Source organism: Balaenoptera ricei, chromosome 9, assembly GCF_028023285.1.
Source record: "Balaenoptera ricei isolate mBalRic1 chromosome 9, mBalRic1.hap2, whole genome shotgun sequence".
Lineage (NCBI taxonomy): Eukaryota > Metazoa > Chordata > Mammalia > Artiodactyla > Balaenopteridae > Balaenoptera > Balaenoptera ricei.
Window position 1 is genome coordinate 108,730,127 of NC_082647.1, and position 26,580 is coordinate 108,756,706.

The window sequence follows — 26,580 nt, forward strand, 5'->3', positions numbered from 1 at the left end:
AATCACAATGCTTACCAACAAGTGTCTATTGGCAAGTCTCCTTTCTTTCAATCTGTCTGCACTTTCAATTTATATACTCATGTTTTTAGTTCAAATGACATTTGTAATTATTGTAACTAGCTCAGTGCTACACAAAAAGCAGTCCTGATTATCTTTCAGTTTTTCCTTTTCCTCCTTAAAATTATCAATTTTAAATAAGCATTAAAATGTTGAGTTCAATTCCCTCATGCTTAATATAGCCCTGCAGCTTCTATGCAAAAGTATAACTTGACTACTTCCCAAGGAAGTCTTGCTTACAAGCTAAACTCCACCCAATAAGAAGTGGGCTCCGGGCAGAGCCTGTGTCCTGATGGCAGAACAGCAGCTCACACTGGAATTTTCACGGCACTGTTCTGCTCCTCTGCCTTATCTGGCTTTCCCTTGGCTGCTCTGACCCTCACTTCCCACACCCCTGCCCTCCCTCCAGCCCAGGAGCCTGGATGCATTCACAGCAGGAGTTTTGCACAAGTAGTTCCCTCTCTCTGGAGCCTCTTTTCCCAGATCCTCTCCTGACTGGCTTCTCATCATTCAACTTTTGCTCAGAGGTTACCTCCTCAGAGCAGCCTCGCTTGACCACTCCGAGTCAAACTCCTTTATGTCATCCTACTGCGTTTTCTTGGAATTTACCGCCACCTTATATTTTCTTGTTTTTGAATGTTTACTGTCTGTCTCTCCCTAGATACAGGAAACAATCTTATCTATCCCATCCCTGAAACCATGAGGTCTATAACACTTCCTGAATAATAGACTTCTCCCCTTATTAATGAAAAGTTCTAAAATGAAAATTATTTGGGCCTAATACATATTCTGTAGCTTCACAGTCTTAATTCCAAGATGCAGTCATCAGAGTTTATGTATGATCTGAGACTGATTACATTTGCCCTTTCTAATTATTTTTTATCATAGAATTTACCACTAAGTTAAATTAAGTATTTTGTCTTTTATATATGATCAATACCAGGACTATTTATTTGAATTGTACCTGTGTATATTTTGTAAAATCATATTTTAAACTCTTAACATTCATTCTAAAAATTCAATGAACATCATCCCATATCTGTTATTCCATGCTATACATGAGAAATTTAATAAAAATTTCCTGTACTTAAAAATGTATGTTTTCTTTGCCCATATATATATATATATATAAATAATATTTCCCTAAATATGTCTTGCTCCAAGAACTTTAAGGTAAACTAGTTCAAAATTTTAATAAGTAGGACCTTTTACGTGCTCAGAAGCATCTAAGCATTCTTCATTTAGGTCAGTAAGTCATAATTTAGTCACTTTCAGAATCAATGAATGTGAAGGACCATCTCCATAAAACAAATACACATTTGCAAAAATATGCATATAGTTTCAGTGGGTTTATGAAGTCCACTGAGTTTATTTACTATCTCAGATTAAGAGCTCTTGCCTTAGATAATTTTTGTTATTTTATCTTCAAGTGATTTCATTTGCATTGTTTCATTTGTAAGCAGTTCGTAAGTCTTTACGAAAGAACTCACGAATTTGACTTGAATTCACGTAAGCAATTTGAACTTTTTGTGACTCACTCTTATAGAAATATTTATCATTTAACCTTGGAAATCAAGGTTGAGAAAGTCAAATAATTTATTTTTCGATCTTTATTTGTTTCTATAGTTACGGTTACACACCAAGTAATAGTCCCAGAGGGACAATATATGGTGAAAAGAACTAGATGTCTCTTTAATTTGTTATAGCTTCTGTTCCAATATTTAAGATTCCACATTAAATTTTCTAGTTTGGAGAAATAGATTGTATGCCATGTTCTTTCTCAAAGAAGTTAGCGAGTCAGACTCTTGGTAGCACACTGACAAAGAAATCTCTGTTATTCTGTACCCTGACACAATGAGTGTAATGAGAGTTCTTCCCAACCAACATAATGTCCTTTATTACAAGCGAGCATGGTGAACATCACTGATACAGAGATACATGTCCATCTTGCTTTAGAACTGACCAATCTCATGATCTGAACTTTGGGTAAAAGTAAATTACATGGTGGATTTTCCCAGACTGACTGAATTTGAATCAGTATACTTATTTATACGTGAATGTATGCAATCTTTAGAGTCCAGATAGACTTAATAAATAATATTTGTCTTATCATTATTTCATGCGTTTTAGGCATTAAACTTTGAAAGAAAATAATTTTTCTAGGTTAATAAAATAGTGCAATCAAATCTTTTATTTATTTTTCTCATTAGACTGAAATAATAAACCAAATGAACAAGAAAAATGTCAATAAAATATTTAGCATGAAACATTATTTCTCAGAAGATAATGTCAAGGATATTATGAAAATATCACATTGCTTGTAATTGAATTGCAGAAAATCAATGCATTTACCTTTGAAAAGCAGAGGTATTCATTGCCTTCAAGCTTCAGTCTAGGACCTTAGGCTTGGTGCTGACGGTCCTATAGAGATGAACTTCTGGTTTGTTATGAAAGAAAATGGAAGAATCTCTCTGGAAGGAAAACTTAGGTCATTTCCATCTCAACCGTATCTACTCCATAGTGTATATGGAACACATTGCTAGTCCTGTCTATCATTCTTTGCCAGAGTACAAAACAGGTTCTAAATAAAATAGTCTGAATTATCATAAAGCCAAAAATAAGAATGGAATATTTAAAGTTATAATTCACTTAACTAGTGAAAACTGAACACATTATCTTCTTTAGTCAGGGATCTGCAGTCATCTTTTGCATATTATATTTAGCCAACAACCAAATTTTAATTTTTAATTAGGAGACATTAAAATATAATTAGCAGCAAATAACAGAATGACAAAGCTACAAAAATTCATAAAGGTCAAAGGAAGCAGCATTTTTTAGCCACAGCAAGAAGTGTTCTTCCATGAATTTAGGGATTCACGATGACCACTTCACCTACCCCATATTCACTTCCAAGGCAAATTTTCTAGACGCGACACTGCTTTTTGACAATAATGATGATGATAATACAGGAATGGCTGTCGAAACCAGAGAGCTTACATTCTTCAGAGTCAAAAGATCCTCAAACCTCAATAAACACCACATATGAAGGAACATAGCAAATTTCAACACAGCATACACACAGCAAAATTAATTCATTTATCAGAGACCGATATGATTTTGAATACGCATTTTCCAGAAGGAAGCAGAAGGCAACAGAAACCATCTGCAACTGTCAAACCTGTGGAAGTGAAACAATGCATTACAAAATCCCCACAATATAGGAATAAGTGAAAAACATATGTTTTAACCAAAAAAAAGTTGGTTGATGACCAAACATATAGATACTTATTTGTATATATTTATATAGAGAATGATAAAAATCAGCTTGCATGAGGCTCATAGTCTATCTACTTTGAAGTTATATCACACATACTATAAGCAATTTACAGAATTTATCATTTGCATATACAAGAATTGCAAAATGAATTAAAATGCACTGAAATATAGAACACTCAAAATGTTTTTATATAAACCTCCCAGGATTGACAGGGATTGGCCATAATCAGCACTTGCCATATTGAACAAGAACTACAATGAAGAAAAAGGAGAAAAACCCAAGAAAAGGGGAAAAATGCAAAAAAAAAATTCTCTTTTATTATTTCTTATCTAAAACAATGTTTTCATTGTTGACTCGCAGTGTTGAAAATTTTGTTCTTGCCCCCAGACAGGAGTTTTGTTTGATGATAGTTTATGTTCTGTAGCCTTTTGATCTCTGCTTACTTCCTGCAGATAATGGGTCTTTTAGTAGGAAATCAGTGGTATCTGTAGTAAATTTTCACTATACCGTTGACGGTCAGGCCAACCCCTGAGCAGTCAGTGAGATGATGCTTTGAGCAGCCGAAAGAAAAGGAAAAAAAAATAGATCTTGCTATTAGAAAATGTTCTATCACTTCACGCTAATTCTCTTGAAATAAAAGATCAATGATTTGCCCAAGAAAATGTTATGAACAAAGTGAGATAGCCTCTTCGTTTGTTTCCGAAAGCAGGTGCTCCTTGTGTAGGTAATTAGAGTACAGTGGGTGCAGAGTGGTGCTTGGAGTTTAGGGTCAACTTTGCTGTCCGCTCCGTAGATTTTACAGGCGATTTGCTCTTTGCTTTAAGAAGAGAAAGTGATATTGGAAAAAAGTCAGCACTTTAGACTAAAGCAAAGCACCCTTCACAAAGCCACAGACAAGAAGCAGGACAGAAAGTCCATGGCTTGTAGCTATCCTCGCACCTGCGGAAGAAGTTATAAGATATTCGCTCATCTCGAAGATTTCCAATGCTCCTTATTAGGCTGTTTTAAACACATACATATATATATTTAATTAGCTCGCCAGCTTGGCTCTGGTGCCCATGAATGTCTTGGCATGCACTGCAAATAACAACACATACAAAGTATTTCAGTCCCGGGAAGTGGTCTCGTTTGCTTTGTCTGTTTTCAAGCCATGCCATCCCACAGTTGGGAACGCTTAGAGGAACAAATGCAGATACTTTTCCCTCTTTGAGGATCATTCCCTATAGTCATTTGGTTGTTCCTATACGGGTGTCTAAAACACATCCCCTGTTTTACCACTGCAAGCGTAAAACCACAGGAGATAAAACCCAAACCGAGAGCAGTAGCCTTCTCAAGGGCCTGGAGAACAGGTTCTGGAGTGGGTGCGCTGGGGTATCTGCTTTTAGGGGAAGATCTTTCTCAACTTTTTATCCTTAAAATCTGAAGAAAAGTTAGCGCTATCAAGAATTGGAAATTTTGAAAGCGCTCTGAGACTCCATAAGGGAGAGAATGAAATTGTCTTTTTGCATTTTTCTTCACATATTTTATCCAGTAAGCTACAAATGATGTATTTAATACCTTTATTAGTGAGAAAACAAAAATGGGATGGACCTCAAAGCATTTCTTTTCTTTCTTCTTTTTTTTTTTTTTTTAAATTTAAGAAAGGTTAAAAAGGTTTGAAGGGGGTGAGGGTAGGAAAATCCAATCTTTTGAATATTTCAGCTAAATCATGCTCAAGTCCACATCGGCAATGATAGAAATTGTGGTGAAAACACATGCTCTCAAAAAATCTCTGTAGAGTAAATATTTGGGCTTCTAAAGGGGCCGTTTAGCAGACTCATATTTCTGTTTTCAGTTAGGTTACTTTAGTGTCACCATCGATTTGCCTTCATTCAGGAGGTGAGTCATGTATTTAACACAGAAACCTAATGACTGAGGAACCAGAGGTTAGTGGTGGGTCTCCGGAGAGTGTTGCTTCACTCAAGCTGGGTGACAAGGTTCAAATTGCAAAAGTAAAGGTACAGCCCACATGCGGCTCTAAGTACAAAGATCATGCAAGGAAAACATATAAAATCTATGTAGAACCACTAGCATCAGAGCTTTCCAAAATTAAATATATGCCCTTGTTATCTTTTGAAGAGAGACTCTTTGACAGGGATTCAGTCAATTAAAAAAAGAAAGAAAGAAAGAAAATGATTACATGGCTCCTTAAATTGCTAACAGCGCTTGACACAAAGTATGTCTGATGTTGAATAAAGGTTCAAAAAATGCTAAAAACAATAAAACCAAGGAAAATGATTTGCTCTTCAAAAACAATATTTTGTGAAATAATGGTTTCCTTTTCAGCATGAACATTGAAGATGGGCTCCAACTTGCTGAAACTGTGAATTATGCAGCTCATTTCTCGACTAATCAACCCTTCGCAGGAGATGCCCATCATTCCTGTGAGATTCGAAGGGAACAGCTACGTCATTCTAACCCAACATTTCCTATCACACTGTGTCCAGTATGTGCAAGTTAAAACAAAATTTACATGAGCAGTATAACTGGAAAAAACCCAATTATATACTGTAAAGAGTATTTTAAAGTTAAAAATTTGAATAGCCATCAGATATGCAATAAACCATTGCCAACACACCACTTTTTTTACCAGATTGTAATCATTCATCCACTCTAGGCACCTGCATTTCCTAGCATATTTTTCATTAAATGAAATTTATTTCTGTCAAGCCAAATATATTTTTTTTCCTGCACAGTAAATTCTAAAGCAAATCTGTTTTGTCATCAAATCACTGACTGTTTTGCTCTTCTTTCTAAGTTTTATTTATGTCTGGAATGAAGGGGTATGTGCTCCTTTATCTTTGTAATCCCAAAGACTTTGACAGTGAAATCTGAGAATCTAAAATGCTATAATTTATCCTGTGTAATTTTAACAAATAATCATCGTGGTCAATTTCATTCAGATATATACTATTCTGAATATAATATTACTATTTATCAAACATGTTATGGTCTATTCTAGAGAAAATGAAGCAAATGTTTTTTGTAAAATGCAAACTTTGGCCATGAGTCATACTCTAGTCTCATTTTTACAAATAGAAACATTTTACTGTTTTGAAATAATGAGATTCAGGATTGCAATCAGGAGCCCTGAGTTCCAATTTCCTCTGCAGCCACTCACTTCTGAAATCCCAAATAAGGTATTTATTTCTTTGATGTTTTCTAAAATGAGCATAATAATTGTTTGCATATTATTGTTTTATATATATGTTTTCATGAGTATGCCAGACATTGTGTTTGGTTATCTGTTTTGCTTTATTTGGTTTCCTTTTGCTCTATGCCCAAGCCAATCAGGATAACCTGTTATCCCCTAGGATGATCATGCATTTAAGCAACTCTTGCCCTCAAATAGCTGAGTTCTGTTGTGTCTGTTCCCACCAACAAGTTGTAAGCTCTCTCTCCTCTGAACTTCCTCTGCATTCTGATTTTCCCTCTCTTGTGCCCTTAACATGGCTCACATTGACTTGTGATTCATTATATTCATATTTTACCTCACTGATTACACTATAAGCTCATTAAAGGCAAGGATGAAATTTTAGCAATTTTTTATTATTCTCAAAGTTTAAAACAATGCCTTGAGTTTTTAAACTTTTGTCCCCAACACAAAATACCCTATGAAGAAGAAAGGGAAATGCTATTATCTAAATTATGGGAAGAAAATGTGCAGATAACATGCCTCAATGAAGAGTAGCCTAATAGAACCTAGAGATTTCTCTCTGACTCAGAGTGTGATTTCATGATGTCCTTTGACTTCAACTTAATAATGATGCCTTTCATTTGTTTTTATGCTTAAAGGTTTCCTTGGTGCTCTCTCAGGTGTAATTTCTCATGCCTTTGTAAGGTAGGGGGAGGGAGGATTTGCTCCATTTTGCAAATGGAAAAGTCTAAGAAGTCTTCTTAGAAGTTAATGAGTACAGACACTTAGCCTCCAATTTTCAGCCCTTTTTATACTTCATGCGATAGCGCATCACATCGCCCTCACTGGGATGTGGACATCAGGCATGGCCCAAGACAGTGTCTGTGACAAATGAGTTTGGCCAAGGAGAAATAGGAAAAAAAAAAGCCTCAAATATTGTATCTTCAGTATGTATAATTATAATTCCAGAGAATAACAGAAAATTCCATCTATTTCTTAAAAGAAAAACAAACAAAACAAAATAAAAACGAATCACAACAACACAGAGTTGAGACCTTGGCATCCTCAGCGATCAGGTAGGGAAGGAGCAGTTTATCACCGTATCCTTAGAGTCACTGCCATCCGCCTGCCTTGTTTAACTCAGCACAGCCTTCTAGCCGGGAAAGCCTGCCTGGCCCTCATCTGTCTTGCCTGATGGAAGAACTTGGCTCCTTTTTGCACCTTCCATCTACATTGCCATGTCTTTCCTGCATCTACAGCCATGAGGCTGGAAGACACTGGGCATACTGAACAAAGCTGCACCCTCTTCTCCTTCACATCAATCTGCAAGATGGCTACGGTGGATTGGGTACCTGCTATGTCAGGGAATGTGCATACATGTTACATGCATACACTGTCTTAGTTCATCCTCTCATCAGCCCAGTATAGTAAACATACAGGTCAGGAAAATGTAACTCAGCAGCATGGAATAACTCACCCTAGGTTACACGGTTAATAGGTAGTAAAGCAAAGGTACAGAAATGAAGAAAGAGCAATGCAGTCAGATCGACTCAGAGTCTGGATGTGCTTCTTTCTGAAACTCCCTGAGGCAAGCAACCTTGCCTCACTGTCTCCACACCTGTTAGGTCAAGATGTGAAGCTATTATTGAAGTGTACATTTATCTTTTCAGCGAAAATGCACTGGCTATAACACACTTTAGAGAAAAATTAGAAAACTTCTTTTCCCCAAGTCTGAACTGATAAACATTGGATATGAAAACACTATCAGCTTCTTTGTTTTCCTAAACGTTAATAAGTAAAGTTTGTTTTGCCAAATGTCTGATGATATAGTATTTTGAACTTTTCATATTGTAGTCTTTTAGATCTTGAAGGTTCCTCCAAATTCATTTAAATATTTGAATGAGAGGTGGCTCCACCACTGTTCCTGCATGCCCTCTTCTTTCTATGAACTTCTCTTTTCTAAACTTTTGATTCAAATTTTATAGTCTGAGGCCAGGAAAGGTTAAGTTTATGTTCAAAGTGCAACCATTAGTGACGGGAGAGAAAGACAACCAGCGCTCTTGGCCACCAGAAAAGATACAGGATATGGGTATTTAATTCAAAGAAGTAAGTAGAACGTTAAGACAACTAACTACACAATTTATCCCATCTATATCTTGCCAGCTCTTCAAATATCCTCTTTCTCTTGGCTGGGATTATTTTGTGATGGGTTAATTTCCTCCGTGAGCACAACTCTTGGTTTCCATATGGGGAAGAGTCGTAATTCAGGGCACCTGTCTACAGATTTAAGTACGATTCTCATAGGTTTTTCTCTTTTCTTGTTTGAGTATCAGGTAGGGTCAAAAGGAGCAAGAAAAGAGAAAGAACACAATTTCTGTCCTGCTGTGGCTCCCTGGTCTGACTCCAGCATCTTTATTTTGTAAAAGTGAATATTCGTGATGCTTATCATATGAACAAACCTAAAAATGGAAAATTTCCAACTATAAAAGAAGCAACACTCAAATAATTGTCTTGCCTGTGAAGAGGCTAAGCTTATAAAGAATGGAGTGTCCGTTACAGCTCTAGGGATGGACAGGCCTTTGACTTACCTCTCTTTCATTACAGATGCCAGCTTTAAGATATGAAAAGAGCTGTGTGAGAAAATCTGAGCTAGCTTTGAATGCAATTTTTATTCAGGTTTGCACATACTAAATCATGACTTAAGGGGAAAGGTCAAATAATAGGATGATTTTATTCTATAATTTTTTGAAAAGAATATCTTTGTATTAGATTCTTATGGGTCCAAGGCCGATTTCTTCCAGAAACCCATTTTTTAGAAGAAATAGGCTTCATTTTGACCTAATACATAAATCGCCTATTTTGCTTTGCCCAGGCATGTCGGCAGCAGCTGTTTAAATTTCCTTTCCTGCTTTCCTTCAGTCAGCAAATTTACATGTCTATTCAGTTCCCAGGCCTTTTACTGCAGCTGAGGGAGCCAAGTGCAGCTGTCCACATACACAGGGTCTAGGTGACAAGGTGCATGGGTGATACCCCATTCACCACAGAATGTTCTAGACTTTCTTGCTTACAGCTAATCCCTGCAGGCTTTCAGGGTTCCTACCTTCCACAGTGACTCAAGAATGGGCAAAAAAATGATGCTGCTTCCTGCCTGCTAAGGCCACAGTTCATCTCTCGAAACAGAACATTTTCACTGTAATTGACTCATTCAAGTAGGAACTGATCTTGGTGCAGACAGGGTGATGATTAGGACAGCAGCAGCTAATATTTCTTTACCTCTGACCATGGTCCCGGGAGACTGCTGTATGATCGTTTTGCTGATTGAGGAAGTGAAACCGAGAGGGATTATATAACACACTAAGTTTGCTCGGTGAGTACACGGCGGCCACTGAGACTCAGAACCAGTTCTGTCTGACGCTACGAACTGATTCGCATCATAATCTCAGCTGGAGAGTCTTCATTCCTGAAAACGCTAAATTTTCTCAATTCTGCCTATTAGAAATATATGGAAATATGAGTGGTTTTGACAAAATGGGAGAACAATATAAATTCATGGAAACACAAAATGTTTTCCAAGAATTAAGTTTAATGCTACATATATTTAATCACTGCTTTAACGCATAAATAAGAATGATTCACTAATGGCACTCCACTTACGGGTGTATAAATAAATGCTGCTAAAGTGCTTGAAACTATTTACTCACAGTTTAAATATGCCTTCTGTGGGTATGTTTTCATTATTAAGGATCAAACTCTTTATTAATAATGGGAAGGTAGATATTCATCCACACCTTGTTGGAATGATCACAAATCCATATTAGGGATTGCACACGTGTAGCCTTGTTGCACTGACGCTGTTGTTGAAGTATCGAGTTTGTCTGAGGGCTTAAAGAAGCACATTCAACTCAAGAATAACTATGAGGACAAGTGGTGCCAATGTGGGATGGCTTTGTTGAGGGTCTGTGACCCAGAGCACTTAGTGGGGACAGTGTCCTAAGGAAGCTGATAAGAGGTGCTCCTAGCTTTTACAATTTGCTTTAATTCAAGCATTGAGAGTGTAACCTATATTTCTATGCAGATAGGATTCTGAATTCATGAAGAAATGCTCTCTCAGGCTTTTTCGAAGCAGTCATATGAAATCAAACATAATAATCATTTATAAATCTCGCAGTGTATTGATTTATAAATGATGGTGCAGTCATCATCTGCCAATGACCGCACCACTGCTCACCACTTTGATCTCCCTCCAAACTGGGGGCTCAGTGAGTCACACAATGGAGAGGGAAATGATTGCATGACACTTTATTTATGAACGTTATTACGTGCTTGATTTATTTTATCAATATATTTACCAAGCTCACACCGATTACGTTTAGAAAAACAAAAAGAATAATTTGATGGTCAGATTCTCCACCCAGCTCCCAGGAAATAAGATATAACGTTCTTAATTTCAATGCTACTAGCAATTTCTGAGGACATCACTTTCATAGTAGTGCTTTCAATTTTCATATGCACACCAGTACATGCATGTATGTATATTTTTGTCATGAGCTTCACAATCACACAACACCTTGATTTTACTTTGCCTTTCTTTGTTTATTTGTTGAATATATTTTGTTTGTTAGTTTGTTTTCTCTCTCAGGAGCTGTCATTGGCTTATTTTTAAATTTGGAAAATTTAAAATAATATTATTATTTTCTTATAACAAAAGTAATAAATTATCAATGTACAGATGTTATCAATACAAACAAAATAATCAAATAATTAAAAATTGTAAGATATCTTGACTTTTGATGGACATTTTCATATATTTCTTGTCATTTTTATATGCACATATCTGAGATTGATTTAAAATTTAGTATTCTTTATTTTTTCACTTTAAAGTTTTGTATCCTATATTTTTTCACATTATATTATATATTTTTTATTTTTTCACTTTAAAGTTTTGTATCCTATATTTTTTGTATCCTATATTTTTTCACATTATATTATATATTGGTTGTTTTCTAATTTCATTAAACATTTTGGAAAACATGATTCTAGAAGGTGCTTAATACTCATTGTATGGCTTTGTCACGTTCACTGCGACACCTCCCTACTACTCTTGGCCCTTTGAGTATTTCCGGCTGTGGGCAGACCTCTGTGATACGCATCCCTGTTCTTGGGTCTGGGTCTGCCTCTCTCCTGAGCTCCTTGGAATTTCCTCCCAGGAGTATCATCTCAGGGACAATCTCAAGTCCTGTGACTTATCTTTCCTGCCAGTTTTCCTCCAGAAGGGAAGTACCATTCACCTTGCAAGTAATGATACAGCAGAATGCCTGAATCACTGTAAGCTTGACACAGGTTGATTTTTAAAATCTTTGCCAAGATTATACGTGTCAAAGTTTTTTAAATGACTATGGATTTGACTGGGACTGCAGTAAGTCTACAAACACTTTTGAAAAACCTGACGTATTTATAATGGTGAGCTTGTTCATACAAAAACACCATATTTACTCATTTATTCAAACCTAAACTCTTAACAAAGTGTTCTAATGGTTTTCATCTTTATACTACTTATTTGCTACTGCCTTAAAAAATAAGACATTTCATACCTTTTTCTTGTTGCTACTGTTGAGGATTATATATTATGCCACAAATATTTTCTGTTTGGTTATTGCTGTCATATGGAGAATTGATTTAATTTTATCTTTACTTTGATTTTATCAATATTATTTGATCACATCTGATATCTCTAAGTCATCTGGAGTGGATCATATAATCACTGCATCTGTAAAATGGACATTTTCCCTTCTTTTCCTGAATATTAGACACAAATATTTCCTTGTCTGTTATATCACTTATTAGTTACACTTCATTTAATCAAACAAATGTTTTAAATTATTTATAGTAAAATGTTATTTTCACTTGTATATTTTGTAACTTTAAATCTTCAAAGTCTCAGACCTCTGATTTCATGCTGATCTTCCTATGTCGAATATTTCTTTACTGGTCAGCTCTTTAATGAATCGACGTTCATTTGGATATGTATCATAAATTGTAATAATATCTACTTGTTATTTATTAATTGAATAAATCCTCCCTTAGTTATTACATTTTTAATTCACCAGATATTATTTTATCTTACCAATTTTAGAGCTTCCACACTTCTTATTTTCTTTCATCTCTATTCATATTTCTGTTCCTTTATGGCCCTCTTAACTCATGGTTATTTGATAATATACTTTAATATCTGGTAGGTAAAGGGGAAGAGAACTAATAAGGGCCAAGCTCACTCATGTGCCAGGTTTACTCTGCTAGACATTTAAAATACATCATGTCACTTAATGCTAACATGACCCTTGGGGCACATGTGTCACTGCCTCAGTTTTACATATAAAGACTCTGAGGCTCCAAGAGATTCTGTGTGCAGCTCACTCAACAAACGAGCTGGTAGAGAGTGAATCTAGGAGTCAAATCTGTATCTATCTACTACCACAAACTATGCCATTCTTTGTAAAAGGTTCTAAATGCATTTTGTTTTTCTCTCTTTTTAAAGCTTTTAATAATATTCTCACATATTTATATTCTCACATGTTTATATCTTCAGTTATATTATCTATAACTATTTTCTGATTTAAGAAATTCCAAGCGTCTTTTTGGAAAGCTTGAATTTAATTACGGTAGCAGCCGGTGTGTATAACTTCAGCTTCCTAAGACCCATTCTTTATTCAGGTCACACAGTTCAGAGTCCTAAAAATCCTTTGGAATTTTATTATTTTTTACCAATAAAGTTAACCATCTAGTTACAGCCTTAGGCAAGACAGCTGGTGGCTAGTATTGTATGTAGTTATGTTATGTAGGGGACAATTTATCATCAATTAACATCATTGTGATAGAAGGAAAAAAGGAAGCTCTGAAATTATGAACAATAAAACATAAGTCAGGAATGAAGACCCAGTCTCCTTTCTTTAACTCAGTCACCTACACACAGCCAACCAGGAAAATATTCGCCACAGTAGAGCCAGGTGGTGGGGACCATTTACTCTCATCATTTCATTGCTGCTGCTAATAATAATAGTATATAAGCACATGCAATAATAGTCATACTAATAGAGCAACTAGTTGTCACTTATCGAGAGTTGATCAGTGTCATGCCCTCTATGTATGTAATTTCATTTAATCCTCAAAGCTCTGTGAGAATCATACGACAGTTTCCATTTAATAAATGAGGACTTGGAAGTACTCGCAGCTCTGTGTGATGGCCATGAGGTGTGAACAGTCTCTCTCCTTAACCATTGTGCCCACCCCCTCTACTGGTGAGAGGCCCCTGAAGGTCAAAGGAGCATCTTCCAGTGGATTTCTGCTCCTTGGCAGCTGAAATGAATGCACCTGTGTCAGCCTATAGGTGGCAGCAGTGTTCCTTGGGAGAAGGAGCCTTTGCCTTTCTTTTCTCTTGGAGGACTCTTGTTATGTTAACCAACAGAGTGAGGTCTTTCCAGCAACTTCTCAACCCGTTGGTCATCCACCCAGAAAACTGCTCCCCTGGAAGCTTCCTGAAATCTCAAGGATCACGAAGTCATTCGAGACAAGACCTTAAAACATGGGCAAATTCTGCTTCATGGCTCCTCCGTCACAGAGCTCCTAGTAATCACAAACGAACCTGAAGGAACCCTAAGGTGGCCACGCATTGAAAAACCCCTCTGGCACACAGCAGAGCCTTGGTTTTACAGACCCAGCCAGTTACTGAATTTCAATGAGTTAAATACAGCTTGCAGGAGAATTTAGCAAGTATAGACTCCTAATCTACATAATTCCGGTTCAAACATAGCTCTAGCAGATTCCTTAGCCTGTATTATCCAAAGCATTGCCTCAAATCTATTTTTCACCTTATTCATTGATGCTTGATTTACATAGCAGCCATTTAACTGATAGAATTACAATGATCAAATTAATTTAGCCTGTGTAAACAGCCAAATTGGATCATTTAAACCAAAATCAACATTGAGGTCTGGATTATACAAGTGGCTCTCCAACTGGATGCTGTGCACCATTTCCTCAAATTTTAAATCAGGAAAATAATTTCCTGCAAGACACTCAGCCCCTTATCTCCCTCCCCTCACCAGCTCTGAAATCTGCTGTAAGATCTTTCTTGCTAACTTTGGCCAATTTTGGAAAGCTGCCATGTTTGTCAGCCAGCCACAGAGGAGCTTCCGGAGCCCTTGGCTTCTAGCAGCTGTAGCAGCAGCTGCCTCTGAATGCTCAGGTTCACATCATGTTGAAAACACAATCATCATATTTCTGAGTTCAGAGAGTCAGTATTCCTGCTGAGCGACTACACGTGGAAACATAACTACACCTTAACCATGGCCAATTTTCTTATGAGTGCCAGCAGTTGATCACAGGAGTGAAGAAAAGTTTCACAAAAGTCCATCACATTACTGGGAAAAATAATAGCAAAAGACCAGTTTCTAAAAGTGTATTTTGTAGCATCACACACATGCACACACATCTCATAGTAAATAATAAAAATTTTGTTTCTCTCAGCCATAAGAACTCATTAGAGATAATGATTCTCATAATTTACTGCACATAAAAATGCATATTTCTGCTTCTAGACTCAGAAATTTGTCCTGGGATATGAATTTTTAACAAGCTCTCTGGTAAGTCTGGCACAGGACATCTGCACTTCGAGAAACACTGTTTAGGAGTCTTGATCATTTTTGCAATAGTGGCAATATTATCTATTTATGCAAATATAATTATAAGAAAAAGAAGATAAAAGCAGAGACATACTGGCCCTCTCTCTTTTCCTTTTCTTGCCACACGTGAGCTCCACGTGTTCTAGGCACTTAAGAGGAATGCAAAAGGAAGTGGTGATCTTTGCAGCCAAGAGCTTATCTTTAGGGCGATCACCTACCCTGTTTTGCCTGAGGGTCAGGCTTCCCAGAAAGTGGGACTTCCAGCATTAAAAGGAGAAAAGCCCCAGGGAAAAATTACTATAAGACCCAAGGAGGGCTTCAAAGTAAGTGTAAACAAACTGCTGTGGGGACCTGAATGAGGAAACAGGCAATTCTAAGACAATAGGAGGAAGAACATTTCTTTTTGGATGAGAAAGCTAAGATAGTAAATTTGGTTCTGAATATTTGAGTTTAGGGGCCTGACCTGAATATTTATTGCTGTGAAACAAGTCACCCTAAAACCTAGTGCCTTAAAACAACAATTTATTATTATCTCTCAGGAGTCTGGGGTGGGGCAGTCAGCTGGGGCTGAAGTCAAAGGCTGGCTTCAGTCAGCAACGTGTCTCCTTCCCATCTCACTGTCACAGTGGTCACAGGACAGACATGGGGAGCACGACGGGGACAGCGGGGTGCTCTCGTCCGGCTCTCCAGAGGGAAATCAGCATCGGAATATCAACTGATAAGTTTTCTAAGGAAACGTCAGCAGTCGAAACCACAGAAATGGATGAGATCAGGGCGTTGAGAACGGGCAAAGAACTACACTTAAGAGAGGAATTTAGGAGGAGAAGCCCACAAAGAGAGGGGAACACTAACGGCCAACAAGCAGGGGCCAGAGGAGAGTTTAGGAGACCAGCGACTAGAGAGCTTCCCTGCCCCGCGCCGCCCCCCAGGACTCGGGACGCGGGAAGGGGAGATGGGTGGTCCAGGGGTGCGGAGGGAGGGCGGAGGTGTGACCTTCGGGGGGCGGGGCTGGGCTGTAGTCACAGTTTTGTTGGCCTGTTGGCCAGGGCTGGGGGAGAGGACCCATAGAAGGGAACGTAGATGGGGGGAACAAAGGAAGGGAAGTGGGGTGGTGGTGAATGGAGGGGATGTTTGGCTTCTGTAAGGAGTAGATGTTCTCCATGAGACAGGAAGAAACACGTAGAGAACGGTGTAGTTTATTGAGGTATTTGGGGATCTGTTCTCTGTGCAGGTGGAACTAAACCACTTCATGCTAGAATCAGGAATTGTTACCCTCAGAGCACCTACAGGACACTCTTCAATGTCAGTTATGGGTACAGACAAAGAGCTGGAGAAAAGAAACAACTAAGTTTCAACTAAGAAACAACTAAGTTTCAACTAAGAAACAACTAACTTGGCAAAAGCCAAGTTCGACCTGTTTGCTTTATCATTTTTCTTCATTGTTTTGGTTCTAATTGTGGATTATCAACTGGAGGTAGAATTAAAAGAATTTAAAAAGAGATATCATAAAGATACAGCCCAATGGGATAGTCACATGCTCACTAGCTTTTGGAAAAATATCTGGGAAAAGTAGCTATATTGAATGATAGTTAAATCTTTTCTTTATCTTGTGATACGTAGATGGTGATAGACTATTTTTCCATCTTTTTTTCATGTAAATTTCTGCTTTAGGAAAACTGGGTAATTCTATGACAATTTGAACATCATATATGTGTATACCTACAGAGTTATTTTCAGCTAATACTTTTCCTTCATAGAGACACAGAAATTCTCTGACAGAAAAAAGGATGAATTAAGGGTTGAGTATTCAATCTAAATAGTCCAGTCAACTAAGTCAAAAACTATGATGAAACTAAAAGGCTGACAGACCAGCCTTTGGTAACAGGTTGTATTACAGTGTCATATATACCACGGCTGACACATGCCTTCCCTGTATGAAGTGAAAATAACAAAAGGCTAGTATAGCTTTTGGTCTGTAAAGGCAAGATTTTAATTTTTGTGTCTTCATCATGTCTTGCCTTTAACAGAATAAGAAAAGAAAGATGCATGGTTAATGGAATTTACAAATACTTTGTTTTCTCACAAATGAAAATAGAAAAAAATATAAACCCTTTGAAGAATGGAAGTATGTCTTCCATTTTTGTGTCATTGTGCCTGGCATATAAGCTCTTGAAAGGATGGAGGGTGAATAAATGAGTGAATAAATGAAGCGTGGGTATTGAAATCAGCTTTATTTGAATATAACCTGAAAAATTATAAAGTGAAATTATAAATCAGGACGTGGGTGTTACAGGAAATATAATCTTACATAAATATCCATCCCAAATATGGTATTTTATGCAATAATTGTGCAAGCACAGAAACTTACACATGAATAAAATGGGTGGATGAGCCACCCTAGCTTCTGCACTAGAAGCTAGAAAATGTTAAATGCATATAAAATATTTTCCAGTATTCACTGGTAGAAAAAAACAGAAGTGAAAAATGTTGATGTATTTCCGATTCATCTTTGCTATAGCAGATAATGTTTAGTGGAAATGACTTTGAATGGCTATGGGCTTCCATGAGTCAGCACCCCCTGTCTCCTTTCACTCTTCCTCTAGGACAAGCAATGAGTGAGGCTGGTGATGGGGTGGAAAATGAGCAGTGATTTTTACTTGAAAATTGTTAGAAGATGTGTAGAGTCTACCACTTAGCGCCAGTCACAATACTAAGAAAGAGACTAAAGTAAAATAGATCTTCTTAGAGTAGGTTATTCAATCCAAAACGTAAAGAGTTTAGAAATAGAACATTTCATTCTACGCTTGGAATCCTTCACTTGGGGTAGGTAATCTGTCTGTCTGATTCCACAGAATGGATTTATGATTTCTGGCTTGGAATAGTCTATGTAGGCTAATAATTTCAATTCCATGATTTGGAGTCCTCACCAATTAGGTTGTAAACTGTCGGCTGAGGGTACTCTGTAATTTTGCATATAGTGTCTAGCTTCTTCTTTTGATGGTATGAAAGGGAGGAGGGCAACGTCTCCAAAGATATAAAATCTTTATCAAATAATGGCTACAAAAATTATAACCATTACGTGTGTGTGTGTGTATATATATATATATATATATATATATATATATATATATATATATGGGTGTGTATATATATATATGTGTGTGTGTGAATATATATACACACATATTCTAGCTATGGTTTTTTTCTTTACTTTGGGATATAAAAGAGATGATACAGAGGAAAATAAGGCAAAGTCACACAAATTTGGCTTCAGAGAGGCTAAGCTGTCTAGTCATCAGACTGACATAAGTTGCCATGACCAAGGCAAGCTGGGAGAGCTGCTCACCTACATTTAAAGGCAGGACAAACTCACAGAGACCCTGAGTTAAGCTCAGGACAAATCATCTCCATTAGCACATGAAGCCTAAGGAGGAACCTAGGGCGGCACACAGTATTTTAAAAGTGTTGTTTACAAATAAGGATTTAAAGATATATATACATATACATATATCTCCATATAAATGTAAATATATAAAGATTTAAATATATATTTATATATATATATATAAATATCATCCTGATAAAATGATGAGATTTTTTAAATGTAATGGCTAAAAAGAATTTGAATGGTAGCAATAGAATTTTCTATTATCAACAGTAGTATCAATAATTCTTCAATGATAAACTATAAAGGGAAAAACTTAAAAACGAGAAATTAAAGATTTTATGCTCCCTTCATCCTATCATATTACGTCAAGTGTGTGAGCGAAATACAGAACAGTCTGGGGTGGTGTAAGGTACTGCCTATCCCAAGGTTAAAACTTCAATGAGTTTCCATTGGCTGAATGAGCGCATAAATTAATGCTATTCAGAGCAGCTTTAACTTGCACAGCTGACTTAGGAAACGTGTGACTAAGCTTGACTAAGCTTCTAAATTGGCATCGGAGCCACACTGATAGGAGCTGCCTTATCTCTGCACCACTTTCTGCCTTTCACCCCCACCCCCCTCATTTCCTCCCATTATCATCATCACTTTCATCACAAGCAGCTGAAGTTTCTCCTTCAAAATCAGAAGCCCTTGGAGACTGGCCCTGCTTAAGGCTACAGGTCCCTGAAAATGTGGTGTGTCTCTTTCCTTTACATGTTGATTAAGTGAAAGTCTCTTAATTTGGGCCATTATCGATACATAAATCCGTGGAGAAAATAAACATGCATTTATAATGCAACCAAACATTACATGATTTATTGTGCTTATAATGTGGAAACACAGAAGGAAAAGAAGTCCAGCTCTCAGATCCCCTGGACATGAGGCACTGCCATCGACTAATGGACAATTCACATCCTCTGGGAAGGCCAGCCTCCCTGGCTCTCATAGCTCATCCTCATTTCAGCTGAACTAGGTCTCCAATTTTAAAACCGTCACACATAAATCTGTCTACTCTGACCATCTTCCTGTGGAGGGTTTGTGAGGGGTAAAATGGGTTTCCATACCTGATTGTGGACTTTGTTTGGGGATTTTGGCTACCGCTTGAGGGCTGGAAGTGGAGAGCACTCGCTGGCTGGCAGAGCCGTGCGTGCTGCCGGGAGCGGCCGCCGAGACGTTCCTGCGAGGCTTCGCATCCTGCAGCCACATGGGCGAGGCCTCGAAGGCCTGCATCCTCCGAGCATGGCTGTTGGCGTTGACTTTTAGGTAGGCCTGGGCTTTGTGCTCCTGAAGCTCTCCGTAATTGGCGTCGGTCACCCTGCATTCATATACACCTTCATCCTTTTTCCTCACTTTGGAAATCTGAAGCTTGTGAGAGATGTCATTGCCTTGGACTTTCACTGTCTGAAAAATTGCAAGTAAAAAAATAAAGCGCTACATCAAGAGACTGCGTTCCAGTACCTTGTCCCGAGCTTGCTAACGCTGGGAAATTAAAGGGTCTCATTGGCCTCACAGCCATAGGCTGAAAGCGTTTTATTTTCTCAGCAGCCAAATCGGAAGATCTTATTTATCCTATTCTACTAACACCTGGATTCACAAGATCATGGAGACTTTAGTTCAATCCAGCTGGGCCAGATTCCATTAGCCACGTGGTTCCCATTTCCCAGGCTGTGGGACCAGCTCTGCCACGTTCCCATCATGGGACTGGCCTCTGCCTGGTGAGCTCAGCTGAATGAAGCACGCCCTAATGAGGCTGAGTGTGTAGTTTACACAGCCTCTCTCACTTCTTCACTGCTGGCGACCGCTCTTGAGAGATCACAAAGACATGTTGTTGGTCATGACTGAGTTGAAGTGAGAATGTGCTTTTATCCCCACTTTGGGATGATTACTAAAGGGGCTGACAAAATAGACTTGGACAGTAATGTGTTTTCCTCAAATTGTTGGTGCAGTCTGACCTATAGTCATGGGGTGGCATGATTTAGGGAGCAGATTAATGTCACCTGAAATCCTATGGCTCCGAGTACATACCCCCTGCTACCATAGGGTCTGTGTGCTACTGGAACTTGAGATGCCATCAGTTAAACACTGCTTTGATTTTCAAAATAGAAATTGACTCTCGTTTCTACCAATAATTTATATGCCAGATTAACAGCAAGATTATATATAAGGTTATGTATAATATATAAAATTCTATAATATGTAATAGATATATATATCTATAAGCATCTTTATCAGAACAACTAGATTTGATATACATCATATATAATCCATGATTGACAGAATGATGGACTTCATAAGACATTCAAGATTTAAGGATTTGGATAATCTCAAAAGATAAGAAAAGAAGTGAGGGAGGCATAAAGTTATTTCTCTACTGGCCCTCACACTTTCAAATAGCCATAAGTAATTAAGAAAATCTGGGACGTGTTCACCTGGCTTTTACATATAGAGTTGTATATACAAATAGTTTCCAACATCTGAACCATAAGTATGCATTTATGTGTATGAAAAATTACATATGACTATTACTAATACTGTAAAAATAAAGGGAATCGATAGTTTCAAATATATTTTCAGCTGGGTCTCCTGATAAAGTTTGGGGTAGTCAGAGTGCTTATATTATTATTATCCCACTTTACAGTATAGTAAACTGAGGCTTAGGGGGTTTGGGTCAGTGATTTTCAACACTGACTGCCCACTAGAATCACCTGAGGAGGTTTAGAAAATGCTCTCATTTGGATTAATGCAGAAACACTGTGTGCATCTCTGGGGGGCAAAGCTCATATCAGTATTCTGTGAAAGGTCTCCTGAGAATTCAAATTAACTGCTGGTTTAGGACATATGTTCAAGGTCACACAGCGGATAAACTGGGAACACACTGCTTTCTACCTCAGTTTGTGTCTAGAACGCTTTCCAGTTTACTAGATTATATGAACTCTGGGCGTAGATAATACTGTTAGCAGTTGTGTGCATGGCTACGCATCTGATTGCATGCTTCCCTAGCTCAAGATGTGTGAGGCTGCTCCACCACTGGTCTTTGGAGGGTTGGCGTATGGGTGAAGGATGAAAGATGAATAGGAAATAAACAATCTATCTAATTGTATGTGTATATGAAAAATGAAATATTTAAGGAAAACATCGTTAATAATGGATCTTACCAATAAAGCTTTTCTAGCACTGTCAGAAAGCAACAGTTTCTGTGATATAAGAATAACTGAATTGAAAGATTCTAAAAAGTCCATGAGTTTATGAATAGAAACTGGAGTTTCTGGTTTGTATCTTATTTTTGTTTGATATTTTCTTCCATGTTGAGATTATACATTTAGATTAGAGAATCTGATTTTATTAGTACAATACATTTTTACACTTTTAGTTGTAATAGCCTCAGAATAAATTTCTTTTTAAAATGTGGGTCATTGGATTTTTAGATTCTTTAGACATATATTATTTCTAGTAATGGTAACTTGCTTACTAATTATCAACAAGCTGAGCAGTTGTACAGTATGATTCTAGATGGCTTCATCTGAGGTGTAGTAAAAAAAAGATTTTTTTCTAATTTCACTCACAATTATGAAAAGTAATAACCAGTAGAGTAGAAATACATCTCTGTATTATCAACAGGTTAACCTCCTCCAATAATGTTTTTATATTTATATTGGCTTTTGGTTTTATATTTACATTTATATGATTTTGAGCATTGGCAATTAGAAATACGTTGCATGCATTATGAATGACGTTGAAGTTGAGATGTTTTCATTACAACTTCAACACTCTGTTGGATGCTCTAATTTTTTTCAGCCTGGGAAGATTTTCGTACCGTTAGTGTTTTACTTGCTATTGAAGGATAATTACTGGTATAATTTTGAACGGATATTATTAGCATCGCAGCCCTTTAACAGTTACGTTAACTGTTAATAAGAGCAAGAATAAAGTCTCACACACTTCTCTGGGTGGCAAAATGACTCCCTAGTAATTGTTCAAATATCTACGTCATTAAGATAAATAATTTTATTGTATGAACTCTGCTTCAGTGTGTATGTATCCAGTGAGGTAAGACACGACACAGACAGCGGGCTCTCGTCCTGCGTATGCAAGTTGCCTGTTTCAGGGGCAGTAAGTTAATAGGCTTTTGAAAACCTGAAATGCCCTAACTGGTGCCCGCGGGCCCGAGGGCAGCCGTCGCGGTGACACTCACGCTGATCTTGGTCCCGTCGCCGTCCGGGTCCCGGTATGGCAGCAGCTCCGCCTGCGGGGTGGGGGGAGCGGGGTGGAAACGGACGCTCAGACCGGCCCCGGCCTGAGCCCTCGGCCGTGCAAACCTAGCGGGGGTGGGGGGGCGCTGCCCCGCGCCGCCCGGGGGCCGGGCTCGGGGACTCGGGAGCGGGGATTAGGGGCTCCGGAGGGTGGGGACTGGGGGGCGGGGCTCGGGGAGCGGGAGAATTAGGTACTCCGGAGACTGGGGATTCCGGGGGCGGGGGGTGGACCGCGGAGGCTGGGATTCCGGAGGGTGGGGAATCGGGGGCACCCGGGAACGCGGGGGGCTGCGTTCGGGTCAGGCCCCCGGGGCGCGCCAGTCTGCGGGACGGGACTCTGCGTCGTCCCCGGCCCGCGTCCCCTCCCTGCGGTCCCTTCTACAGGCTTCCTCTCGCCCCCGCACGGCCGCCGCCTCTTCTGCAGAACTGTGTGCACCTCCGTTCAGACCCTCGTTTCCCCGCCCCTCCGCTCCTGCTCTGTTCTCCTCCCCTCCCCGCCCCCTCTCCACTTGGGTCGCCCCTCCGTCAGTCCCCGTCCCCTTCTCCCCTGTCACCCTTTCCTCCCTCTCTCTCCGTCCTCCGTCTCCCCCCACCTCCCTCTCTCCCCCTCCACTTCCCCTCCCCCCTCCACTTCCCCTCCCCCCTCTGATGACGGCGGAGGTGAGAGAAACCGACGGGGGTGGAGGGCGGGGGTGATGGAAACACCGACATAATTCCTGTCCTCACACCACCGTCCCGAAGGGGACACTGAGTGTCCGGGGAGGTATCAACACGGCGGTGCCATCACGGACAGCTCACAATGACCCGTACGAAAAGGAGGAGGCTACTCCCAGTCTTTAACCGGTAAAGACTGGACAATATGCCTTCCCTTGGTTTTAACGTGGTGTCGCCAGGGCACGCGGCTCACCCCCTGGCATCCCTGGGCGTCCTCCTTGCCGAGAGAGCCAGGGGGCGCCCCATGAGCGCCCAGGCATCATTTTGGGCCCGACCCCGACTGGACACTCAGAGGTCTAAGTCAGTGGGTGGGACGGACGCGAAGGCGACGGGACTCCGCTACCTGTGCCCCGGCCACTTCAGCCCCGGGGTCCAGGTCCTCCGGCCCCCGCAGGAACCACCACTGGATCTCCAGGTACACCGAGGCGGAGCCGCTCTGGAAAGCGCAGGACATCTCCACATTCTGCCCCTCGGTTGCAGTCACGTTCCGCGGAAACTCGGTAAATTTTGCTGCAAAACAGAAACGCACCCTTTTGGAATATACACACCACTCTTGACAGCGTCTCTTGAGAGCTCACTACATTTTCCTTCGACTTAAAAATAAATAAATAAAAACCGCAACAAAAACCCCTCTGTGACATCCCAGAGGCTCCCCAACCCCCTTTCCTTTGCCTCTTTCTTGTCTTATTTTTGGTATCGTGCCTAAATCATTTTGTTTTTGATCAAGTCCAGATAATGGAAAGGTTAACAGGCTTGCCAATAACTCCCCTCTGTTAGCCAAGATGCCCACAGTTAGATACAAATATCTTTTGTCAGACTGCAGTATTCCCCAAAACTTACTGAGGGTTTCAGTGAAGTATATTTTACACATATCTGTCAACCTGATACAAGAGCAGAGCCTCTTGCCTCCAAGTTTCTAAACAATCTATGACTAACTGGACGTTTCACGTTTATAGAGAAGGGATCATGATTATCTGTCAAAATTTACATTCCTGATATATCATGACACTGATTAGCAATTGTGATTCAAAGGCTACAGCAGTGAAACAAGTTGCACGCTTTCTAAGCTGTGGATATTTCTTTCCAAATTAACCTTCATATTTGTTCCCATCAAGCAACTGTATTGTAAACTGTCATACATCGTGGGATGTAAGAATCACACACCTGGGCTTGGTTCAGATTAAAGACTTTTCTTAAGTCACTAGAGACATTTTTTCCCAGCCTTTTCATTACCAATCTCGACACTGCTAGTTTGCAAGATTCATGGAGTCATGGTGAAACTCACAAAAATATGTTTCCTCTCTCCCAAAGGCACTTCTCCAACATGGAATGCTTTGGATGGTTGTTCTTGTCTAAGAAATATTTTGCAAAGAGCTGATGATTCCCTAAAAGTCTTGGAGAGATCTGTGGCTGAAGGAAGTGCACGGCTACAATGCGAACTCATGGGGAGGAGGGCTGAGGGGGCTGCAGGGCCGATTCAGGGTGGATGCACTTTGCCCCCCACTTTTCAATGCGAGGCACCATCAGTGTCTCCAAAAAATTTTTTTTATAAAATCCCAACATGATCTCTATTGAAACTGAACTGTATTTATACTCAGAGGAAATGGGAGATGTTAAGAAGACATTCTGATCTGAAAAGGACTCTTCCGTTCAAGCTGGAAGGAAGAGTGTGGCATTTCTGTTTGCAGAAGCGATGCAGTCCTCTGACAGCAGAGGTGTGATTTGCTCATGGTGCTGAAAGGATCACTGCAGCCTGCGAAGTCCTAACCACTGGATTTAGCAGGCCACTGCTGCTGCTGCTTGTAATGCAAGCCGTGCCTTTTTGTGGGTCCTCAGGGAAGTCTGTCCTTTGATAAACACACAGGCAAACGAAGTCACACGGACCCAGAAAAAGGAAACTCGAAGCTCATACTGCCTACATCGAGGAGGAGAGCTGGCCATGGACAGTCCCCAATCCCCAGCTCTGTTTGCGATGATTATGTATGCACGAGTGGTCACCCTGTGCAAGCACACAGATACAAGGGACACACACACACACACACACACACACACTTATAACCCTGTGTTTGTGCTCACCAAGGAACCCACCTCGTCCCGCACCAACTAGATCTGCTCTCAAATCTAGCAGGGCTACTATTTAATAAACTTTAAAGAAAAATGCCAAACAGAACACTATTCCTCTGTTACTTGCTGAGAACCTCACCACATCTGCCTGGCCATTCTTTGAACACAGAGAAGACACACAAACACACACTCACGGCGCAAGCAAATGTATATGTGCCAGTGAGCACAGACTTACCTTGAGAAGAAAGCCCTTGCTGTACATATAAAACAGAAAAGAAAACAAATCCAACATACGCCAAAAAGATCCCCATCGTTCCAAAAAAAAAAAAAAAAAAAAAAGGGGGTGGGGGTCGTCACATCCGTGTAGCCAACAGCCAAAAAGCCCTACAAGAAAGGAATGCCACTGTCTCGCGGGCTCGGTCTCAGCGCCCGGGGCGCGGCGCCGCGGACATGCTGCTGCTCGCCGGCGCGGACCGGCTCTGGGGACCCGGAGCGCGGAGCGGGGAGCCGGCGGCGCGGTGGCGGGCTGGGCGCCGGGCTGGGCTCCGGCGGGCTGCGCGTGCACACCCGGATCGCGGCGCGGGGCAGTGCCTGGCCGCTCGGCCGCCCGCCTTCCGCTTCCTGCGGCGGGTCCGGCGTCAGCCCGCGGCGTGGGGCGCGTGGCGCGGGGACGGGCGAGGGGCGGGGGCCTCGCGGGCTCGCGCCGGCTCCCGTCTCCGCGCTGCGGCGCCTTTAACTCCGTGCGCGCCGGGCCGCGCTCCGTCTACGCTCGCCTTCCGGAGAGCGGCGGCATCGCTCCTTCGCAAAGTGCTTCTTCCCCGTCGACTGAGCCTCTGTCGCCTCGGCGGAGGCTCGGCGGGCGGACCGCGGTGCGGGGCTCCGGGGGACTGGGGGGTGGGAGGGGGAGGTTGGGGCTTTGCTGAAGACGGGACGGATGG

General features: G+C 40.2%; 1 protein-coding gene across 3 annotated transcripts; it reads right to left on the bottom strand.

Annotated features, from left to right (window-relative positions):
- Positions 1-2,788: 2,788 nt before the first annotated feature.
- Positions 2,789-26,289, bottom strand: VSTM2A (V-set and transmembrane domain containing 2A). 3 transcript variants are annotated; one of them, XM_059934329.1, is made up of 5 exons: positions 25,878-26,287; positions 23,922-24,088; positions 22,807-22,857; positions 19,679-20,015; positions 2,789-4,151 (listed from the first exon to the last, which is right to left on the bottom strand). In XM_059934329.1, the coding sequence occupies exons 1-5, from the start codon at positions 25,951-25,953 to the stop codon at positions 4,063-4,065; spliced, it is 720 nt and encodes a 239-aa protein (XP_059790312.1). In that variant the 5' UTR covers positions 25,954-26,287; the 3' UTR covers positions 2,789-4,062. The 3 variants fall into 3 exon arrangements, with proteins under 3 accessions (XP_059790312.1, XP_059790313.1, XP_059790314.1); XM_059934330.1 differs by lacking the exon at positions 2,789-4,151 and adding an exon at positions 4,158-4,273 and having other exon boundaries at positions 25,878-26,289; XM_059934331.1 differs by lacking the exon at positions 2,789-4,151 and adding an exon at positions 4,280-4,411 and having other exon boundaries at positions 25,878-26,288.
- Between the last annotated feature and the right edge of the window lie 291 nt (positions 26,290-26,580).

Excerpts from the sequence above, each read along its gene's own strand:
- VSTM2A (XM_059934329.1), bottom strand. The coding sequence starts at position 25,953 with ATGGGGATCTTTTTGGCGTATGTTGGATTTGTTTTCTTTTCTGTTTTA. Across the intron at positions 24,089-25,877 it reads GCAAGGGCTTTCTTCTCAAG|CAAAATTTACCGAGTTTCCG; the intron begins GTAAGTCTGTGC and ends TCTGTTTTGCAG. Across the intron at positions 20,016-22,806 it reads GCGACGGGACCAAGATCAGC|ACAGTGAAAGTCCAAGGCAA; the intron begins GTGAGTGTCACC and ends GCAATTTTTCAG.